This window comes from Eptesicus fuscus, chromosome 20, assembly GCF_027574615.1.
Source record: "Eptesicus fuscus isolate TK198812 chromosome 20, DD_ASM_mEF_20220401, whole genome shotgun sequence".
NCBI classification, from domain to species: Eukaryota; Metazoa; Chordata; class Mammalia; order Chiroptera; family Vespertilionidae; genus Eptesicus; species Eptesicus fuscus.
In genome coordinates this window covers 43,936,556-43,959,012 of record NC_072492.1, presented here as the reverse complement: position 1 = coordinate 43,959,012, position 22,457 = coordinate 43,936,556, and the positions used below count along the sequence as shown (strand labels likewise).

Here is a 22,457-nt window from a genome sequence, read left to right as displayed (position 1 = left end):
CTGGGTCCGGGTGAGACCATGTGTCCCTGGACCCGGGTGAGGCCTCGTGCACCTAGGCCCGGGTGAGCCCAAGTGGCCCTGGGTCGGGGAGAGGCCAAGCGTCCCTGGGTCCGGGTGAGACCATGTGTCCCTGGATCCAGGTGAGGCCTCGTGCACCTAGGCCCGGGTGATCCCAAGTGGCCCTGGGTCTGGGAGAGGCCAAGCGTCCCTGGGTCCGGGTGAGACCATGTGTCCCTGGATCCGGGTGAGGCCTCGTGCACCTAGGCCCGGGTGAGCCCAAGTGGCCCTGGGTCTGGGAGAGGCCAAGCGTCCCTGGGTCCGGGTGAGACCATGCGTCCCTGGATCCGGATGAAGCCTCGTGCACCTAGGCCCGGGTGAGCCCAAGTGGCCCTGGGTCTGGGAGTGGCCAAACGTTCCTGGGTCTGGGTGAGACCATGTGTCCCTGGATCCAGGTGAGGCCTTGTGCAACTAAGCCCGGGTGAGGCCACGTGCCCCTGGGTCTGGGAGAGGCCAAGCGTCCCTGGGTACGGGTGAAGCCAGATCCTGGGTCCGGGTGAGGCCGTGCGCCCCTGGATCCATCCTGGTGAGGCTGTGTCCCAGGCCCGGGTGAGACCACGCGCCCCTTGGGTATGGGTGAGGCCACGTGCCCCTTAGTCCAGGTGACGCCGTGCCCCTGGGTTCGGCTGAGACCAAACCAGAGGGAGTCGGACCTCCATTACCACCATTTTTCCACCATCCAGAGCTGAGGGGTCAGTGCTGACATGTACACATAAGGAACTACTGGACATCGAAATTGGGTCTCAAAAGAACTGTTGGTCCAGGGGGAAGCTCGCTACAGATTGATTCATTTGCCTGTCAGCATAAATATTATTGCTCGTCTCACATTCAGTTCTTATTAGTATATATCTAGTGACATTTGATCTCATTCATCTAGAGGAAATGATGAACAACATAGACTGAGGAACAAGAACAGAACCAGAATCAAGGAGGCATCGATCGGACTATCGGGCCTCAGAGGGAGGATAGGGGAGGGTAGGGGGAGGGTGGGGGGAGGGGGAGAGTTCAACCAAAGGACCTGTATGCATGCATATAAGCCTGTCCAACGGTTAAGTTCAACAGGGGATTGGGGCATGCGTGGGGAGAGGGGTGGGATGGGAATGGGGGGATGAGGACAAATATGTGACACCTTAATCAATAAAGAAATAAAAAAAAAAAAAAAAAAACTTAAGTATCATTGAGCAGAAGCAGAAGATACAGTCTTGGGTCTGAGTCTGTCCAAATCAGCTGTCTAACATGACCCCGTGAAATGTTCTCAAATGAAGAATGGAGATAATTATTTTGGGGGGACTGCATGAAGCTCAGAATGGATCATGCATATGATGTGCAACATGTGTGTAAATCCCTCCATCAGGATGCTGTACAATAAAACCAAACGTAATATGGAATGGACAGAATTTATTAAGAAATAGTGGTAAAACTACCTGTATGTAGGGAGCCAACTCAGAGTGAGCATGAAAGAAGAAAGCAGGATTACGGGAACCAGGAGTGCACGGGAAAAGAAAACAGGATTGAGAAGATTTTCAGCAGTTGCAGAAAACCTATGTAACAGTTACAAGAATTCCTTTTTCTAAGTTACAGAGGGAGAGGGTGAAGACCTTGACCACAGAGTCAAAGCAGAGACCAGAGCTCCGTATCGAGGATGCACGAAGCTGACACATGTTCCACCCACATGGGAGGAAGCTGATTGGGGACGTCCTCTGCTCTCCATCCAGCTGATTCAGAAGCTTGTATCACACACGAGTCACAGAAATCAAGGTAGAGCATGCGGGTTGCCAGCCAAGTTGAGGAAGTAAATTTGTGTCCAAAATGGCGAGTCAGTTAACAGGTGTTGTGTGAACATGGTGGTTCTTTGGTGAGGTGATCAGCAGCAAGAAGGCTGGCCGCAGCTGGACACACAGCAGGGGCGGCAGCAGCAGCTGGGCCGGCAGCAGGTGGTTCTACAGCAGGTGGTCTGACACCAGGTTGGTCGGCAGCAAGGCTGGCAGCAGCTGGACACACAGCAGGGGCGGCAGCAAGGCTGGCAGCAGCTGGACCCACAGCAGGGGCGGCAGCAAGGCTGGCAGCAGCTGGACACACAGCAGGGGCGGCAGCAAGGCTGGCAGCAGCTGGACCCACAGCATGGGCGGCAGCAAGGCTGGCAGCAGCTGGACCCACAGCAGGGGCGGCAGCAAGGCTGGCAGCAGCTGGACACACAGCAGGGGCGGCAGCAAGGCTGGCAGCAGCTGGACATACAGCAGGGGCGGCAGCAAGGCTGGCAGCAGCTGGACACACAGCAAGGGCGGCAGCAAGGCTGGCAGCAGCTGGACCCACAGCAGGGGCGGCAGCAAGGCTGGCAGCAGGTGGACCCACAGCAGGGGCGGCAGCAAGGCTGGCAGCAGCTGGACACACAGCAGGGGCGGCAGCAAAGCTGGCAGCAGCTGGACACACAGCATGGCCGGCAGCAAGGCTGGCAGCAGCTAGATCCACAGCTGGACCCACAGCAGGTGGGCCTGCAGCAGGTGGGCTGGCAGCAAGGGGAGCAGCACATGGTGTCAGGTGTAGGTGAGTTTGTGTTCAGAGGTGAGTTTCTCAGATGCTGAGGACTCCCCTTCTATCCGGGGGCTTTTAAACGCTCTCCCACCCAATGTGGACCAATGAGCAGAACTTTCCTTGTTGTTGTTATTGTTTTCCACAGTCACTGGGGAATGGTAAAAAAGGAAGTTATTCTCTAAATGTTTTAATAAGTAGCAGATATGTTTCTTAATAGGTTTCTTAATTGAGAATTACTCAAACTTTTCAAATAAAAGGATGTCAGCATTGTTCTTGCTTTGTTCATAATCTAGTCATAAGATACAGTTCCTGATCACCTCATTCGGTTCAGTACACTTTCCCTCCTCAGTTATTTTTAAATTGAATTTATTGGGATGATATTGGTTTGTAAAACTATACAGGTTTGAAGTGTTCAACTCAACGAAACATCCTCTGCACATTGCCTCATGCACCCTCCGCCCCAGTCTTTTCCAGTCTCCATTTTCCCTCTTTTACACTTTGGGGCCATTATTAAGTGAACAAGAGTTACTTAAACACAAGCACTGCAATACCAAGGCAGTTGACCTAATACCTGAGACAGCTACTAAGTGACTTACAGTGAGTAGGGTATACAGTATGGATTTACTTGACAAAGGGAGGATTCACTACCCAGGTGGAATGGAGCAGGGCAGTGTGAGATTTCACCATGCTACTCAGAATGGCGTGCAACTTAAAACTTACGAATTGTTTATTTCTGGAATTTTCCATTTACTATTTTCAGACCATGGGTGACTGTGGGTAACTAAAACTACAGAAAGCAAAACTTTAGATTCAATTTTTTATACTGAAAAGTGTATAAAACATACATGTATAATGTAATAAATAATTATGAAGCAAGCATCTATCTATCCCAACACCCAAGTCAAACAAAAAAACATTGCTGTCACCAAGAGGGCCCTGGATATGTCTTCTCTTGACCACATTGCTCTCCTTCTCCCCTGATTCTTACTGTCCTGATTCTTTTTTTTTTTTTTTTTTTTTTTTTTTTTTTTTTAATTTCTTTATTGATTAAGGTGTCACATATTTGTCCTCATCCCCCCATTCCCATCCCACCCCTCTCCCCACGCATGCCCCGATCCCCTGTTGAACTTAACCGTTGGATAGGCTTATATGCATGCATACAGGTCCTTTGGTTGAACTCTCCCCCTCCCCCCCACCCTCCCCCTACCCTCCCGTATCCTCCCTCTGAGGCCCGATAGTCCGATCGATGCCTCCTTGATTCTGGTTCTGTTCTTGTTCCTCAGTCTATGTTGTTCATCATTTCCTCTAGATGAACGAGATCAAATGTCACTAGATATATACTAATAAGAACTGAATGTGAGACGAGCAATAATATTTATGCTGACAGGCAAATGAATCAATCTGTAGCGAGCTTCCCCCTGGACCAACAGTTCTTTTGAGACCCAATTTCGATGTCCAGTAGTTCCTTATGTGTACATGTCAGCACTGACCCCTCAGCTCTGGATGGTGGACAAATGGTGGTAATGGAGGTCTGTCTCCCTCTGGTTTGGTCTCGGCCGATCCCAGGGGCACGGCGTCACCTGGACTAAGGGGCACGTGGCCTCACCCATATCCAAGGGGCGCGTGGTCTCACCCGGGCCTGGGACCCAGCCTCACCCGGATGGATCCAGGGGCGCACGGCCTCACCCGGACCCAGGATCTGGCTTCACCCGTACCCAAGGACACTTGGCCTCTCCCAGACCCAGGGGCACGTGGCCTCACCCGGGCTTAGTTGCACAAGGCCTCACCTGGATCCAGGGACACATGGTCTCTCCCGGACCCAGGGACGCTTGGCCTCTCCCAGACCCAGGGCCACTTGGGCTCACCCGGGCCTAGGTGCACGAGGCCTCATCCGGATCCAGGGACGCATGGTCTCACCCGGACCCAGGGACGCTTGGCCTCTCCCAGACCCAGGGGCACGTGGCCTCACCCGGGCCTAGGTGCACGAGGCCTCATCCGGATCCAGGGACGCATGGTCTCACCCGGACCCAGGGACGCTTGGCCTCTCCCAGACCCAGGGGCACGTGGCCTCACCCGGGCCTAGGTTCACGAGGCCTCACTCGGATCCAGGGACACATGGTCACACCCAGACCCAGGAACGTTTGGCCACTCCCAGACCCAGGGCCACTTGGGCTCACCCGGGCCTAGGTGCACGAGGCCTCATCCGGATCCAGGGACACATGGTCTCACCCGGACCCAGGGACGCTTGGCCTCTCCCAGACCCAGGGCCTCTTGGGCTCACCCGGGCCTAGGTGCACGAGGCCTCACCCGGATCCAGGGACACATGGTCTCACCCGGACCCAGGGACACTTGGCCTCTCCCAGACCCAGGGCCACTTGGGCTCACCCGGGCCTAGGTGCACGAGGCCTCACCCGGATCCAGGGACACATGGTCTCACCCGGACCCAGGGACGCTTGGCCTCTCCCAGACCCAGGGCCACTTGGGCTCACCCGGGCCTAGGTGCACGAGGCCTCACCCGGATCCAGGGACACATGGTCTCACCCGGACCCAGGGACACTTGGCCTCTCCCAGACCCAGGGCCACTTGGGCTCACCCGGGCCTAGGTGCACGAGGCCTCACCCGGATCCTGGGACACATGGTCTCACCCGGACCCAGGGATGCTTGGCCTCTCCCAGACCCAGGGCCACTTGGGCTCACCCGGGCCTAGGTGCACGAGGGCTCACCCGGATCCAGGGACACATGGTCTCACCCGGACCCAGGGACGCTTGGCCTCTCCCAGACCCAGGGCCACTTGGGCTCACCCGGGCCTAGGTGCACGAGGCCTCACCCGGATCCAGGGACACATGGTCTCACCCGGACCCAGGGACGCTTGGCCTCTCCCAGACCCAGGGCCACTTGGGCTCACCCGGGCCTAGGTGCACGAGGCCTCACCCGGATCCAGGGACACATGGTTTCACCCGGACCCAGGGACGCTTGGCCTCTCCCAGACCCAGGGCCACTTGGGCTCACCCGGGCCTAGGTGCACGAGGCCTCACCCGGATCCAGGGACACATGGTCTCACCCGGACTCAGGGACGCTTGGCCTCTCCCAGACCCAGGGCCACTTGGGCTCACCCGGGCCTAGGTGCACGAGGCCTCATCCGGATCCAGGGACACATGGTCTCACCCGGACCCAGGGACGCTTGGCCTCTCCCAGACCCAGGGCCTCTTGGGCTCACCCGGGCCTAGGCGCACGAGTCCTCATCCGGATCCAGGGACGCATGGTCTCACCCGGACCCAGGGACGCTTGGCCTCTCCCAGACCCAGGGCCACTTGGGCTCACCCGGGCCTAGGCGCACGAGGCCTCGTCCGGATCCAGGGACACATGGTCTCACCCGGACCCAGGGACGCTTGGCCTCTCCCAGACCCAGGGCCTCTTGGGCTCACCCGGGCCTAGGTGCACGAGGCCTCATCCGGATCCAGGGACGCATGGTCTCACCCGGACTCAGGGACGCTTGGCCTCTCCCAGACCCAGGGCCACTTGGGCTCACCCGGGCCTAGGTGCACGAGGCGTCACCCGGATCCAGGGACAGATGGTCTCACCCGGACCCAGGGACGCTTGGCCTCTCCCAGACCCAGGGCCACTTGGGCTCACCCGGGCCTAGGTGCACGAGGCCTCACCCGGATCCAGGGACACATGGTCTCACCCGGACCCAGGGACGCTTGGCCTCTCCCAGACCCAGGGCCACTTGGGCTCACCCGGGCCTAGGTGCACGAGGCCTCACCCGGATCCAGGGACACATGGTCTCACCCGGACCCAGGGACGCTTGGCCTCTCCCCGACCCAGGGCCACTTGGGCTCACCCGGGCCTAGGTGCACGAGGCCTCACCCGGATCCAGGGACACATGGTCTCACCCGTACCCAGGGACGCTTGGCCTCTCCCAGACCCAGGGCCACTTGGGCTCACCCGGGCCTAGGTGCACAAGGCATCACCCGGATCCAGGGACACATGGTCTCACCCGGACCCAGGGACGCTTGGCCTCTCCCAGACCCAGGGCCACTTGGGCTCACCCGGGCCTAGGTGCACGAGGCCTCATCCGGATCCAGGGACGCATGGTCTCGCCCGGACCCAGGGACGCTTGGCCTCTCCCAGACCCAGGGGCACGTGGCCTCACCCGGGCCAAGGTGCACGAGGCCTCACCCGGATCCAGGGACACATGGTCTCACCCGCACCCAGGGACGCTTGGCCTCTCCCAGACCCAGGGCCACTTGGGCTCACCCGGGCCTAGGTGCACGCAGCCTCACCCGGATCCAGGGACACATGGTCTCGCCTGGACCCAGGGGTGTGTGGGCTCTCCCAGACCCAGGGGCGCTTGGCCTCGCCCGGGCATGGGGTCCAGCGTCATCCGGGTCCAGGGGCACTTGGCCTCACCCGGACCCGGAGTCCTGCCTCACCTGGACCCAGGGGCATGTGGCCTCACCTAGACCCAGGGACGTGAGGCCTCACTTATACCCAGAGGCGTGTGACCACACCCGAGTCCAGAGGCGCGCAACCCCGCCCGCACCCGGGTCTCAGCGGGGCCCCGTCTTCCCGATCCCAATTCCTGCCGGTCAATCCCCCCTCAGCAATTCCCCTGGCCATCCTTCCAGAGCTCCAGTATGGCTGCTGCGGAACTCGTCGGGCGGCAGCTCGGCGAAGTTCCGGTGCACCCGGTGCATGGCGGTGGGCCAGTCTGGCGTCGCTGCGTCGGCCCTTGGGTCTGCATAGGTGGCCGGTCGCCGAGCATGCGCACCTGGCCGCTTCCGGGGCGTTGAGATTCTTGACGGACTCAGAGGTCAGCAAGCGCGGAGTCTCCCACCCCTTGTCTCATAGGGGCTCGTCTGTCCGTGCTTGGCTGCCAGTGGAGCCGTCCCCTCAGCCGGAGACCGCCGGGGGAACTGCGCCGAGCACGTTCCAGGCCGCTGTTGTATCGCCTGAGCCATAGTTCTTTTGTGTCGCCTGAGCTGTAGTTCTTAAAGTGTGGTCTTTGGGTCACCGGCATCAGCATCATCCCACATACCCCTCTTTTATTCTAGTTGTAGAGCATCTACTCAGCCAGCCCTATGGTGGTCTTGGATGGTGTCTGCTCTGCTCTCTTGTCGTAGTCTCAAAGTTGTTGTGGTAGGCAACAATCAGGCTTCCGCCCTATGCCTCCATCTTGGTCCTCCTTTGTATAGTTAAGTCTTGATTGTTGTTGGTGTCACTGGGGGGGCTCTCTTTGTCTATAAAGGAAGAGTTGCTGTGCAGAAGACACGTTTATGGGCCGGGTCTTGGTGCAGCAAAGCTTTGGCGCTCACTGAATATTCCCGTTGAATGTGTCCCTTATGCACGTGGTTTAAATCTGGTGTCATCTCCCACAGACCACTAGATGCCCTCGTTTCTGGGTCTCCAATGGGGTGTAGATCAGCTACTGCCTTAGGCACTCAGCAAGGATTACAGCAAAAACTGTAGTTTCTTCCTCCTGTCTGAGTGGCCCTGGAGCAGTCCGACTAGAACAGCAGATCATCTGGTCCGCTGCCAGAGGGCAGGCCACCCACATGCATAAGCCGTTGCTTGGGGCGCAGGTGTGCCTGCAAGACTTGCGGGGCAGGTCTTCAAAACATGCGGGGCGGGTCCCAGGGCGGGGCGGGTCCCAGGGCGGGGTGGGGTCTCAGGGCGCCAACAGGCCATGGTGCGGCGAGCCTCGATGGCTGTGAGTCTGGTCCTTCTGCCTTCCATGTATCTAAGTCCCCTCGTTCCGCACTCCAGCGCAGCAAACACTGATTGCTGGGCGCACCTCTGCAAGAGTCCCGCCTCTCCCCGCAGGCATCTGGGTCTCCCGGGGTTCGCCAGAAGATGGGTTTCAGGGTGATGGAGAGCTAATCTCCCTTAGGTTTGGAACAAAAGCCCCTTTCCCCCGCCACCAGCCAGACCCACGCACCTCCACACCTCATCCCCTCCGATTTCGCTGGGTGCGAGGCAACAGAACAGCCTTTAACCTCCGCCGCCATCTTTTTCAAACTTCTCAATTTGTACTTCTTAATCCCTTCATTTCAGTCAACTCTACTGAAGTCTAGCGCCGCCGGGAGGTGCAGGGAAAGGGCGCCCGGGCCTCCGTCCGGTGCGTGGTGCGCGCGTCCCGCGGAACCAGGCGCGCGAGGGCTGCGCGGCTGGGACGGGCGCTGGGCGGCCGCCGAGCTCCAGGCACCGCCATCACCGTGTTCCGGACGTCGCCGCCGCGGCGTCCCCCCAATTTATACTTTTTAATCCCTTGAATTCAGTCAACTCTACTGAATTCTAGCGCCGCCGGGAGGTGCACGGAAAGGGCGCCCGGGCCTCCGTCCGGTGCGCGGTGCGCGCGTCCCGCGGAACCAGGCGCGCGAGGGCTGCGCGGCTGGGACGGGCGCTGGGCGGCCGCCGAGCTCCAGGCACCGCCATCACCGTGTTCCGGACGTCGCCGCCGCGGCGTCCCCCCAATTTATACTTTTTAATCCCTTGAATTCAGTCAACTCTACTGAAGTCTAGCGCCGCCGGGAGGTGCACGGAGAGGGCGCCCGGGCCTCCGTCCGGTGTGCGGGGCGCGTGGCCCGCGGGACCAGGCGCGCGGGGGCTGCGCGGCGGGGACGGGTGCTGGGAGGCCGCCGGGCTCCGGGCGCCGCCGCTGCGGCGGCGTCCCCAGCGTCCCGGGCCGGGCGGCCGGCGGGGGCGGCGGAGTTGCGAAAGTGAGTGAGTTTCCCAGGGTTTCGCCCGGGATGGGGGTCAGTGCAATCGGAGCCGGTGCTCAGCGCACTCCGGAGCCTTTATCTCCTTCCTGCCAGTGAACTCCGGCCAGGTCATCAGCCGCCCCCTCCTCTCCGGTTCCATCCTCCCCGCAGGCGCGTGTGCTCGTGTCTCCGCCCGTTTCTCCATACCTCAGGCTTTTACGGCTTCCCCGACTGTCCCCGTGGCCTTCTCCTTCCCCCCAGCTGTGGGCATTTCAGTCCGCCAGCTCTCCTGTGGTTCTGGACGATGTCCGTTCTGACCTCTAGTTGTATTTTTGAAATTGTTGTGCCCGGCTGCAGGTTAGGTGTTTAACCTATGCCGCCATCTTGGTTTTCTCCTGTCCTGATTCTTAAAGTAATCTTTTCTCTGATGTTCTTTACGGTTTTACCCCTTAGGTATGCATCCTAATCATTATAGTTTAGTTTTACTTGTTTTTTAATTTTATATAAGTGGGATCTTCATCTATGTATTGTGTGTTTTTATTCTCTCACTCAATATTATGTAAGAGTTGTGGTAGGCAGCCTCTAAGGTGGCCCAGTGATTTCTACCTCTTGGTGTTCATGGTCTTATGTAATTCCCTCCCTGTGAGTAACATGCTTCTAACCAACTGCCTCTGGCAACATCAGGCGATTAAGTTAAACAAGACTGACTTTCATCTTGCTAGCCGACTTTCTCTCGCCCTCACAGGCTTTGAGGAAGTGAGCGGCCCTGAGAGGGAAGTATGTGGCACGACACTAAGGACAGTCTCCATTCGACAATCAGCGGGGAACTGAGGCTCTCACTCCAATGGCCCTCGAGGACCGGAATCCTGTCAACAACTACATCCGTGAACTTGGAAGTGGATTCTTCTCCAGCTAAGACTTGAGATGAGATGCCAGTGCCAGCTAACACCTTGACTGCAGCCTTATGACTCATTAAGGAATAGAGAGCCCAGCTGAGCCGTACTGGGATTCCTGATGCACGAAAACTATGGGACAGTAAATGAGTCTCGTTTTCAGCTGCTAACATTTGAGGTATTATTAGCTAACAATAGATAACTAGTATAGATTTATCTAGTTCCGCACTACACAGAGATGAGGGTGAAGGGATCAAAGGGTGCAGAGAAGTTAATAGGCTAGAATAGATCTAGTCACAAGGCCAGGAAACCCAACCAGCTGAATAAGCTCCCTAGGAGGACTCAGGGGTGCCCTCTGTAATAAGGTAATAAGGAATGAACAGGTAGAGAGGTCTATTCTCTAAGGTTGGAGCTCGTGGTAGGGGAATATTGTCACAGAACTTAGTTCCCAAGGAGCAATGAGAATGAGAATGTCCTTAAAGCAGCAGAGGCCAGCTGGCAGCATTTAACGGTAAGAGTAATATGGGTATAAATATGTGATGGGAAGCACATTTGGGCCGACAACTGGGGTGAAGTGCTGTGTGACCCACAGGCTGAGGTCAGTGATCCCAATGGGAAATTATGACCCCTTACCCAGTTTCCAGGCTGAGCCAGTTCTCAGATCTACAACCCACTGACTCATTGAAAGTGAGGCCAGTCCTCCAAGACCAAGGACCACAGCAAGTGTATGTAGCATTGATCACTCCAGTCCTTTCCCAAAGGAATCCACAGCCATCTACTCAGGGGACACTGGAATACCCCTATTGGACGTTGTTGGTTACTGCATCTGAGTTGACACTGACAGTTGGCAACCATTCATAACGCATGTTTAAAAGGTGTTAACGGACACTAGTAATTACATTTGGAATACTGGTGCCTTAGATTGGGTGCCCTCAGGAACAGACCCCCAAACTGGGGTTTGAGATCTAGTAGTTTATTTGGAAGATCATCCTAAAAGGCACTGCAGGGAACCTGGGAAGTGATCTGGGGAAGGGAAGAAGGGCAGTGCAGGATGATGGAATGAACAGCTTACTCCTGTGGGCAGCTGGGCGCCATTCCACCAAGGACCTCTAGAGACTGGTGCTCCTTGCCCCCACCCGAGAGGAAAGAGCTAGAGTATGCATCCACTGCACCCATCACTGGTCGAGCACTGCTTCTACACACTTGGAGCCCCGGCCTGCCTAGAGCTGGCTCCTTCATCCGGAGAAAGTCCACAGGCCGACAGATCCAAGTGTTTGCTGTACGAAACCATCTTCCTATATTAAAACAAGGATGCTGACGGCATGGAGGGGGGCATCCTGAAATCACCTGCTGTCCTCTGCTCTCTGCAGAGAAGGACAACAGAACAATTGACAGCTAAGGATGGCAAGTCAAGAGGAACAATGATCAGACACGATGCTCTTGTATTTGTATGCCTGGGAAATTCAGATTTATTTAAGATTTAGGGACATCTCCATATGAGAAAAGATGGCTGGGAAGAAATATATCAATTGGGATAACATGTTGGTTGAAAGATTTCAGAGAAAATTCAAACTTTGTGTTCATTTGGGAGACAGATAGTAACATGCTCTGGGGGAGAGAAGGAGCAATATATTTGGAGGCCAAAGTCAGTTTAAGAATCAGTTGGAACTGAGTTTTGACAATTGGCCTCTCATGACTCAGATCAGTTAAACTACATCAAGAAGACTGGCTGACGAAAACCAGTGGGCACAGGTCAGGGCAGTCAGCAGCAGGAACCACTAGAGCAGACTGGGCGGCAGCAGGTGGTCTGGCAGCAGGTGGGGCGGCAGCAGGTGGTCTTACAACAGATGGTCGGGCAGCAGCTAGGGCGGCAGCAGCTGGAGCCACAGCAGGAGCCACAGCAGGAGGGGCGGCAGCAGCTGGAGCCACAGCAGGAGGGGCGGCAGCAGCTGGAGCCACAGCAGGAGGGGCGGCAGCAGCTGGAGCCACAGCAGGAGGGGCGGCAGCAGCTGGAGCCACAGCAGGAGGGGCGGCAGCAGCTGGAGCCACAGCAGGTGGGGCGGCAGCAGCTAGAGACGCAGCAGGTTGGCCTGCAGCAGCTGGAACCACAGCAGGGGCGGCAGCAGCTGGACACACAGCAGGTGGGGCGGCAGCAGCTAGAGACGCAGCAGGTTGGCCTGCAGCAGCTGGAGCCACAGCAGGAGGGGCGGCAGCAGCTGGACACACAGCAGCTGGGGCGGCAGCAGCTAGAGATGCAGCAGGTTGGCCTGCAGCAGCTGGAACCACAGCAGGGGCGGCAGCAGCTGGAACCACAGCAGGGGCGGCAGCAGCTGGAACCACAGCAGGGGCGGCAGCAGCTGGAACCACAGCAGGGGCGGCAGCAGCTGGAACCACAGCTGGAGCCACAGCAGGTGGGGCGGCAGCAGGTCTCCTGGCAGCAGCCTTGGCCACAGCCCTGGTCAGAGCAGACGGATCCACAGCAGGAGTTGACCATGGTGTCGGAGGGTGGAGGTTCGGAGTGAGTTTTCAGGAAGGTGGGTTGGAAGGTTTGGAAGTCCGCTTGCCCCAGGTCCCCTTTTATACCCTGCCAAGGGCTGCTGTCATCAGAAGCTGTGCTCTTTCCTTGTCCTGGTTTGTCCTAATTAACAGGTGATTATGAAATTAGCCAGGTTTGTTTTCCTGGCTAACCTTTTCAAGATGGATGGAAAACATTGTTTCCTTTTCCTGGTGGGTTAGCATTCCTCACTTCAGCTCTTCCTGGATCATCTCTTATGTGTCTTTCTTGCTTCATCTTCCTTTAAGAAAGCTGTCACGTGATTTATGCATTTATATCATGTATGTGTGTCTCATGTTGCACAGCCCAACATGTCTCCCTTTGGGTGATAATAAGCCACATTCTTTTTGGTGACTTGGGGGGACACAGCTGCATTTTAGTTTGATGTCTCATTCGTTGTGGGTCAGGTGGGCAGAGAAGTGTTGAATGTGAATCAGGGCACCATTGGCATGAGAATAAGACTCTTAGGGTATTTCCTTTCCCTCCTGTGAATCATGGCCCACTTTCTAGACTTTCAGATGGGAAATAAGTAACTGGTGTATCAGGAAAAAATAAGTCATGAAATTTCGATGTTTCTTCCTTTCCCTCAGCTTTATTGAGGAATACATAATATACAAAATATTACACATCTAATGTATACATTTTGATGCATTTGGACTTATGCATATACCATAATACCATTTCCATAATTAAGGTACTAAATATATCCATCACCTCAAAAATATTTTTTTCTGTCCCCTTCATTTTTTGTGTGTGTGGTAAGAACATTAACCTAAGATTTACCTTCTTAACAAGATTTTAAGTGTACCATATTATATTGTCAACTATAGCCACAACGTTGTACAGCAGACATGTAGATGTTATTTGCCTTGTATAACTGTAATTTTATACCCACTGAACAACAGCTAACCATTTCCTACTACACCCGCCTCTGCAAACCAAAATTTTATTCTATTCTTTTGTGTATTTAATATTTCAAATAAGTGGATTCATGCAGTATTTGTCCTTCTGTGACCGATTTATTTCACTTAGTATATCTTCCAGGCCCATCCATGTTATCACAACTGGCAGGATTTCCTTTCTTTTTTCAAAAACCATTTCCATTCTCAATAATATTCATGTTCATTAATGCACACATTCAGTGTGCAATTCAGGGTGTCATGGCAGAAAGTGGTTGGCAATGAGTGTGAACTTATACTGAGGTTACTATCACGTGGGAAAAACTTTTGTGTTTTTCATTCTAAACTGCTTTCATCTCTGCTGAGAGATGTGTAGGGGTTATTTGTAGACCAGCAGTTCTCAATCTTTTTTTTCACCAGATACCAGCAGTAACATTTTTGATGTTGTTATACCTGGGGTAGAGGTTCTGAGAGTGAATACAACATTAGGGTGTATGGCTAGTTAATAAATACTCCCAAGAAGTTTAGGTATACTTACTGCTCCCCAAATCAGGTGCCGTATATTGGATTAGTAACGACTCTTTCAGAGCTAAGACAGGCTGTGACTTTCATCTTAGATTTAGTCTCCTGTGCAAGGATGTCTAAAGCTTTTTGAACTTGAATCCGTTGAAGGGGCCCTTCATAGGTGAATGATGGAACACACAAACTGTGATACACCACGGAAAAAGCTATTGATACAAAGAACAACATGCATGATCTCAAGGGAAGGATGCTGAGTGTGAAAAACCAATCACCAGAGGTTACACACTGTAAGATTCCATTTGTAGAACATGCTTGAAATAAAATTATAGAGATGGAGAACAGAGTAGTGGTAGGGAAGGGTGTCAGATGATGAGTGGGAGGGAGTAGGTGTGGCTACAAAGATAGAGCCTTATGGAGAAGGGCAGTTCTGTATCTTGAGATGGTGGTTACACAAATCCATACAGTACATATGACTATACTGCATAGAAACACACACACACACACACACACACACACACACACTCACTCACTCACAAGTGCATGTAATACAGGTGAAATCTGAGCCAGTTCTGGGGATTGTACTGTGTCAGCTAGTTTTTGAGTTTTGAGATGTTCTATAATTACTTAAGATGTGACCATTTGTTTTTTGCTATTGACATATAAGTTCTTCATATATTTTGGAAGTTAGCCCAGCATCAACTATACAGTTGGCAAATATTTGCTCCCATTCAGTAGGTTGTCTTTTTATTTTGCTAATGCTTTCCTTTGCTATATAGAAGCTTTTTAGTTTGCTGTAGTTTCACTTTTTTAGTTTTCTTGCCATTGTGTTGGTGTCAACTCCAAAAAAATTATTGCCAAGATCTATGTGAATGAGCCTACTGCCTATGTTTTCTTCTAGGAATTTTATAGTTTCAGAGCTTACATTCAAGTATTTGAGTCATTTTGAGTTAATTTTTGCATATGGTGTAAGATAGTGGCCCAGTTTTATTCCTCCGCAGGTGGCTTCACTGTTTTCCCAATACCATTTAGTGAAAAGACTGACCTTTCCCCATAGTGTATTCTTGGCTCCTTTGTCATAAATTAGTTGACCATATATATTTGGGTTTAATTCTGGGCTCTCTGTTCTGTCCCTTGGATCTATGTGTCTGTTTTTATGCCAAATGCCATGCTGTTTTTATTACTATAGCTTTGTAATATAGTTTGAAATCAGAGAGCATGGTGCCTCCAGATTTGATCTTCTTTCTCAAGATGGCTTTTGCTATCCTGGGTCTCTTGTCATCCCATATAAATTTTAGGATTGTGTTTTTTTTTCTATTTCTGACATGGGAAATTTCATGGGGATTGCACTGAATCTATAGATTGCTTTCAGTAGTATGCTGATGATGTGACTACCTTTTATCTATAAAAGTTTCTATGAGTTATTCTCAATTAAGGAACACATTAAACACCAATTTTCTAAAGATTCATATCACTTAGGGAACAACTTCCTCCTTGACAATTTCCCTGTGATTACCAAAACAACATAAACAAAAACAAGGAAAGTACTACTGATTGGTCCCAACATTGGGGGCCCAGTGTATAAAAACCCCAGAACAGAAGAAGTCCTCAGAATCTGAGAAACTCACCTCTGAACACAAACTCACCTTCTACACCTGACACCATGTGCTGTTCCCCTTGCTGCCAGCCCACCTGCTGTGGATCCAGCTGTTGTGGATCCAGCTGTTGCCGGCCCAGCTGCTGCTGCCGCCCCTGCTGTGTGTCTAGCTGCTGCCGCCCATGCTGTGTGTCCAGCTGCTGCCAGCCTTGCTGCCGCCCCTGCTGTGTGTCCAGCTGCTGCCAGCCTTGCTGCCGCCCCTGCTGTGGGTCCAGCTGCTGCCAGCCTTGCTGCCGCCCCTGCTGTGTGTCCAGCTGCTGCCAGCCTTGCTGCCGCCCCTGCTGTGTGTCCAGCTGCTGCCAGCCTTGCTGCCGCCCCTGCTGTGTGTCCAGCTGCTGCCAGCCTTGCTGCCGCCCCTGCTGTGTGTCCAGCTGCTGCCAGCCTTGCTGCCGCCCCTGCTGTGTGTCCAGCTGCTGCCAGCCTTGCTGCCGCCCCTGCTGTGGGTCCAGCTGCTGCCAGCCTTGCTGCCGCCCTTGCTGTGTGTCCAGCTGCTGCCGCCCATGCTGTGTGTCCAGCTGCTGCCAGCCTTGCTGCCGCCCTTGCTGTGTGTCCAGCTGCTGCCAGCCTTGCTGCCGCCCCTGCTGTGTGTCCAGCTGCTGCCAGCCTTGCTGCCGCCCCTGCTGTGTGTCCAGCTGCTGCCGCCCATGCTGTGGATCTAGCTGCTGCCGCCCCTGCTGTGTGTCCAGCTGCTGCCGCCCCTGCTGTGTGTCCAGCTGCTGCCGCCCCTGCTGTGGGTCCAGCTGCTGCCGCCCCTGCTGTGTGTCCAGCTGCTGCCGCCCCTGCTGTGGATCTAGCTGCTGCCAGCCTTGCTGTGGGTCCAGCTGCTGCCAGCCTTGCTGCCGCCCAACCTGCTGTCAGACCACCTGCTGTAGAACCACCTGCTGCCGGCCCAGCTGCTGCTGCCGCCCTTGCTGTGTGTCCAGCTGCTGCCAGCCTTCCTGCTGCTGATCATCTTGTCAGAAAACCACTATCTGAGCATAACATCTTCAGCTAACTGACTTGCCATTTTGGAAACTTGTTCACTTTCTAGACTTAGCAACCAGCATGCTTGACCATAATTTTCTGTGACTCATTTGCCTGATACAAGCTTCTGAATCAGCCTGATGGGGCGCACAGGACGCCCCTGATCCTCTCCCTCCCGGGTGGGTAGATCATGTGCCAGCTTCCTGCATCCTCGATATGGAGCTCTGGTCTCTGCTTTGAGTCTGTAGTCAAGGTCTTCACCCTCTCCCTCTGTGTGACTTAGTAAAACAAATTCTTATAATTTTTAAAAGGTTTTGCAACTGATAAATAATCCTCATAATTGTATGTTCTTTATCAATGTAGTCATGCTTCTTGTAACAGGCTTTCTTTTTTTATGATCACTTTGACTGTATTCCTAAATGCAGGAGTCTTACCTTTGTTTCTTAATAAATTCTAAAGCATAATTCATCCATATTGTGTTTTATTTATTGCAATGAATTCCTGACATAGGGATTTAAATACATACTGCAATACTATATGCATTATCCCTTCTGAGCATCAGAACAGCCCCCACAAGAAGTATCTCTGCTTTTAGGGGGGAACCCCCATTAATTGATTAAGGTCACGTAGCTAAGACTGGACTGACTCAGATCCAGGAGAGTCTTATATCCCACGGAAGCCTCCGGTTAATGTTGTCACTGGGCATGCACACACTCCGCAAATCCCCACATTCCAGATGTACTTCTCTCTGCTCTCTACCTTTCATGCTAAGTGTCCCTCACCAAATAGGAACTGCATTCTCTTCCTGCGACTCTACTCACATGAAAGTCCAAACTGACCAGATGACCGTTCTGACCTAGACTATGTCCCTGACAAAAATGTGCTCTCATAGGAGTAGAAGCTTCAGTCCAGGAGGGCCTGCAGCCGTGATGGGATGGGAAGCACAGATTCCCACATGTGTCACTGGTGGTTAACGTGAGAAGATTCACTCTGACTTCCGCCCAACCTGTGTGTACTCCCATTGGAGGACATATGCAGTCCTACGCTAATGATATAATAACGGCCGTTGCGTTAAGGTACAGTCCACATCCAGAAGACAATATAGCAATCCTGTATGTTGTCACCTCTATGGTGGTATCTTTGCTGCACATCTAAGAGACCACTCCAATTTTTTACCAGGCCAGCAATTTCTCTGTCACGTGATGTATGGTAGGACAAGTAGATCCATGGTTATGTGCCTATTGTTGACCTTGCTCATCATAGAGTGGGTCCCTTGGTCCAAAGTGATGCTATTCAGGATCCTATGACAATAATACAGTAAGCTGGTGGATAGCACTGCAGACAGGGAAGACAATTCTTTTTGCCAAAAGTGCAATCATAGTAAGGAAGGATTGCCTTTTCAGTGTGGAAGTGATCCGAGGTGGAACACATGGGTCCATCTGGGGTGGTTAGTTTTCATAAATGATGCTATCGATACCGACTCACCTCTTGTCTCGACTTCTGACAACAGCACATCCAGCAGAGGCAGCTGTGGGGAGAGGGAACCTGTGCTGTGGGTCCATACCTGCCACCATGGCTACTTCGTTCATGCCCCTGTGCAAGTACTGGTGCACCCGAGGACCTGGACAAAGTGAATTATACCAACTTGTACTTGTCCAGAGCTTCTGAAGTGGTGGATGCTCTCTGGGGAGCATTGATGGGGCACACAAAGAGGAAGCACCTTCTGCTGACACACCATCTCCATGGACATGATTCTTCTCCAAATGTCTTTATCTTCCAATCATGCTTCTTCCAGGGATGAGATAAATCAATCAGGCCTTTCACCCTTTGCAAGTAGCTAATAAACATAATTTTCTGAGGCATCGACCACCCCCCATACAAAATTACATACACATAAACACACACACACACACACACACACACACACACACACACACACAACCATTGTACTAATCACAGTTCTTTTCATTGGGAATATTTCCTCTTTCCACTGACTTTGCAAACCAAAAGTTTTTCATCTGTTGCAGTAAAAATTCTCCATCTGGCATAAAAGCTGCCATTGGGGCCATCAATCACTGAAGTTTAGGTAGTCCATGTACATACATTATAATCAAGTAGGGTTTGAAGGAGTCAAATGGAATTGTGCTGAAAATTACCACTCATGTACTTTTTAGTCATTGAGATGAGCACTAAACTCTCCATGGATGTGCCATGATTTCTCATTAATACCTTGGTTTTAATGTTTATAATTTGTAAATGGAGGTTAGTTTACATTAACTCAGGGATTCAAATATTGCTGAAAGAGACACTATCTTAGATTATTGAGGAAGAGAAGAAAATTTTTTCTCTATAAAAAAGGGCTATGAATACATTTTTTCTGTAACATCCCTTGAAAATATAAGAATTGGGGTCTCTTAAAAAGGTATCTGACTACAGACAGCCTGAACCAGTAATATAGGGGGGGAAAGAGAAAGAAAACACTTCTAGATTAATCCATCGGCAGACATATATGTAAGATGGTAGCTGAAAAATGAAGATATATTTGTAAGAGATCACACAGTATATTGAGAAACAATTCATGAGTTGGGGTAAGTGTATTCTATCTTTACCCCCAAAACATATAGCTAGTGAGTGCCAGAACAGGAATTGGGGACTCTTCCATATGAGTTTAATTCCCTTAACCAAAATACGTTGCATTCTACTTTCACAATAGAAAGCTTATGGCTGAGGATAAAACAAGAGGTAAATAGATGCACAATCTTGGTGGCAATTTAGTACATAAAATGGATAAGGCAAACTAGAAGCACCTTACAAAACAGCATAGTCACAAGTAATAAGAATGATAAGATATGGCCATATACTGTACAGGATAAGGATATCTCATTCCACTAAACCAGAATCCGATAACATCTAGAATATTTTGAGAAACAATTCTGAACTTCATCTTACACATCAAGCTCCATTTTCAAGATTAGTGACAAGGGCCTTGGGGAGAAAATGCACATCATGAAATTCATGCAGTCAACAGGGAAATGCTGTCCTTTGTCGAAAGCATCCCACAAGGTGGGGAAACGCATGCCAGAGATCAGAGTGAAGGGAATGCGATGCTGCAGCAGGCCTATCAGGGGACAAGGTGTCTAATGAGAGGAGGAGCTGCTCTGCAAGCCAGTCTGACTGTCTGGTCACAAGGATCCCGATGAGCAAGAGATGCAGGAGGCCCAGGAGGGTGGACGCTCACATAAGGAAGCTGAGTCTCACAATCATCACATAAAGAGAAAGTAGCCAATTCTATATTATTTCATTCATATAAAGTTTAAGAACAGCCTCAACTCATGACCTTTGGGGATGAGTGAGCGCTATAATTTGCAGGGGATGGGGATGAGATTCTATCTCTCAACCAGGGTGACATGGCTGTGTTCACTTTGAGATCTTTTATCAAGTTGAAAATTAATAACAATTTACCAAGTTGGAAGTTGTATATTTGAGCGCTTTTTAAGATGAATGTTAAGCCATAAAAACTTTTGAACATGTTCATACTCAAAGATACTTCAGGTATCATCTTTCCTGATCTAATTACTACATTAACGACAAAAAGAAAGACAGTGTGCAGTCAGTCACCTAAATGACTCTGGAGTAAACAGACTGGGCATAAACTCGCCAACCACTGCGACCTGCCCAGGCAGCAGGCACTCTATGGGTCAGAGGACCCACCTGATTATGAAGCAGGAACATGCTGATAATGTGACCATTTCTTATTTATCCATAAAAAGATTCCTATGAGTTATTCTCAGTTAAAAAAACAGATTACGAACTTATTTGGAAGAGATTAATTACATTTAGGGAACAACTTCCTCTTCAAAATTTCCCAAGTGACAACACTAAAAGTGCAAATAAGAAGAAGGAAAACCCTGGCCATTGGTGCCCACATTTTGGGCCTCGGGTATAAAAGCTCCAGAAAGGAAGGAGTCATCAGAGTCTGAAAAACTCACCTCTGAACAGGAACTAACCCTCCACACCTGACACCATGTGCTGCTCCCCTTGCTGCCAGCCCACCTGCTGCAGGCCCACCTGCTGTGGGTCCAGTTGTGGGTCCTGCTGCTGCCAGCCTTGCTGTCGCCCCTGCTGTGTGTCCAGCTGCTGCCAGCCTTGCTGCCGCCCATGCTGTGCGTCCAGCTGCTGCCAGCCTTGCTGCCGCCCATGCTGTGCGTCCAGCTGCTGCCAGCCTTGCTGTTGTAGCACTCCCTGCTGCCAGCCCAGCTGCTGTGGGTCCAGCTGCTGTGGACAATCCTGTGGTGGGTCCAGCTGCTGCCAGCCTTGCTGCCGCCCAACCTGCTGTCAGACCACCTGCTGGAGAACCACCTGCTGCCGGCCCAGCTGCTGCTGCTGCCCTTGCTGTGTGTCCAGCTGCTGCCAGCCTTGCTGTGTGTCCAGCTGCTGCCAGCCTTGCTGTGTGTCCAGCTGCTGCCAGCCTTCCTGCTGCTGATTGTCTTCCCCAAGAACCACCAACTGGAAATAACACCCTCTGTGAACTGATTTGCCATGTGGACAATTTCACTTCCTGGACTTCGAAGACAACCAGCATACCACCACCACCATTTCTGTTATGCATCAGCCTACTCAGAGGCTTGTGATGCAGTGTAGAGGACTTCACTCGGTTCTCTCTCTCCCATGCTATGGATCATGTGCCAGCTTCCTGCATCCTCGATATGGAGTCATGTTCTTGCTTTGACTCTTAAGTCAGAATCTCTTGCTCATTCTAAGTAATTCTTCTTCATAACTTTTTAATAGGTTTCTGCAATTGATCAATATCTTCATAATCATATATGCATAGTTTTTATCCTATTTCTTCTTTTCACAATCACCTTGCAACCTCACTCTGGATGCAGGGAATCTTACACATTCCTTAATAAAATCGGTACCTCTTAAATCCCCTATTGTGTTTTCTTTTACTGTACAGTATTCCTGACATAGGAAGTCATATACCTATTGCATACCGTGTGCAGCATCCAACTAGAGCTGCAAATCAGACCTCCATGAATTATTATCCACAGTTTTAGATGAGAAAACCTCATTGTGTGATGTCCTGTAGCTAATAATGGACAGACTGAGATCCAGGATGGGGTCATCTGTTCCTGCTCAAGGGCACCGCTCACAGGTCAATACAAGTAGCAATGACACTGAGTGCTGAGGTCTAGTAAGAGTGCAATTACTTTTCTACCTCAACAGCGGCAGGAGTAATCCCTCACATGTACATATGACGTTGTTTACAACATTCCTCCCATGTCAGGTCCCTGCAGCTACATGCTAGGGCAGCAGGGACATCATCTGCAGCTCTCGTGAGTGCAGGGAGCCTTTCCCATCTCAGGCGCTGTGCAGCCACTCATGCAATCCCTCTGGCCACTCACTACTTTATTTAACATATTACGGAAAGTCCTAGCCAGAGCAATTAGTAAAAATAGGTGTTTTTAAAACAAAAGCATCCAAATTGGGCATGAGGAAGTAAAACTGACTCTATTTGCAGTTGAAGTAATATTACATAAATTTTTTAAAAGCTAAAGATGATTCAGAAAACTTTTAGAACTAATCAATAAATTCAGAAAGTTACAGGTTACAAATCAATATGTGTTTTTATATACTAGTAATAAATTATCAGAAAGAGGAATTAAGATAATTTCATTTATA

At 51.7% G+C, this 22,457-nt stretch overlaps 2 protein-coding genes across 6 annotated transcripts; one reads left to right on the top strand and one right to left on the bottom strand.

Annotated features, from left to right (window-relative positions):
• Positions 1 to 1,921: 1,921 nt before the first annotated feature.
• LOC103289254 (keratin-associated protein 4-3-like) lies at positions 1,922 to 12,677 on the bottom strand. 5 transcript variants are annotated; one of them, XM_054709241.1, is made up of 3 exons: positions 12,083 to 12,677; positions 7,278 to 7,300; positions 1,922 to 2,077 (listed from the first exon to the last, which is right to left on the bottom strand). In XM_054709241.1, the coding sequence occupies exons 1-3, from the start codon at positions 12,675 to 12,677 to the stop codon at positions 1,922 to 1,924; spliced, it is 774 nt and encodes a 257-aa protein (XP_054565216.1). The 5 variants fall into 5 exon arrangements, with proteins under 5 accessions (XP_054565216.1, XP_054565217.1, XP_054565218.1 ...); XM_054709242.1 differs by lacking the exons at positions 1,922 to 2,077; positions 7,278 to 7,300 and having other exon boundaries at positions 11,946 to 12,273; positions 12,316 to 12,677; XM_054709243.1 differs by lacking the exons at positions 1,922 to 2,077; positions 7,278 to 7,300 and having other exon boundaries at positions 11,946 to 12,475; positions 12,581 to 12,677.
• Positions 12,678 to 15,818: 3,141 nt separating this feature from the next.
• On the top strand, positions 15,819 to 16,760 carry LOC129147422 (keratin-associated protein 4-12-like). Its single transcript, XM_054709440.1, has one exon. The coding sequence runs from the start codon at positions 15,819 to 15,821 to the stop codon at positions 16,758 to 16,760; it is 942 nt and encodes a 313-aa protein (XP_054565415.1).
• The last annotated feature ends 5,697 nt before the right edge of the window (positions 16,761 to 22,457 follow it).

Coding starts and splice junctions, on each gene's coding strand:
- LOC103289254 (XM_054709241.1), bottom strand. CDS start 12,677: ATGGTCAACTCCTGCTGTGGATCCGTCTGCTCTGACCAGGGCTGTGGC. Junction 7,301..12,082: donor CTGCTGCCGCCCCTCCTGCT/GTGGCTCCTGCT, acceptor CAGCGACGCCAG/ACTGGCCCACCGCCATGCAC. Junction 2,078..7,277: donor GGCCCACCGCCATGCACCGG/GTGCACCGGAAC, acceptor AGCTGCTGCCAG/CCTTGCTGCCGCCCCTGCTG.
- LOC129147422 (XM_054709440.1), top strand. CDS start 15,819: ATGTGCTGTTCCCCTTGCTGCCAGCCCACCTGCTGTGGATCCAGCTGT.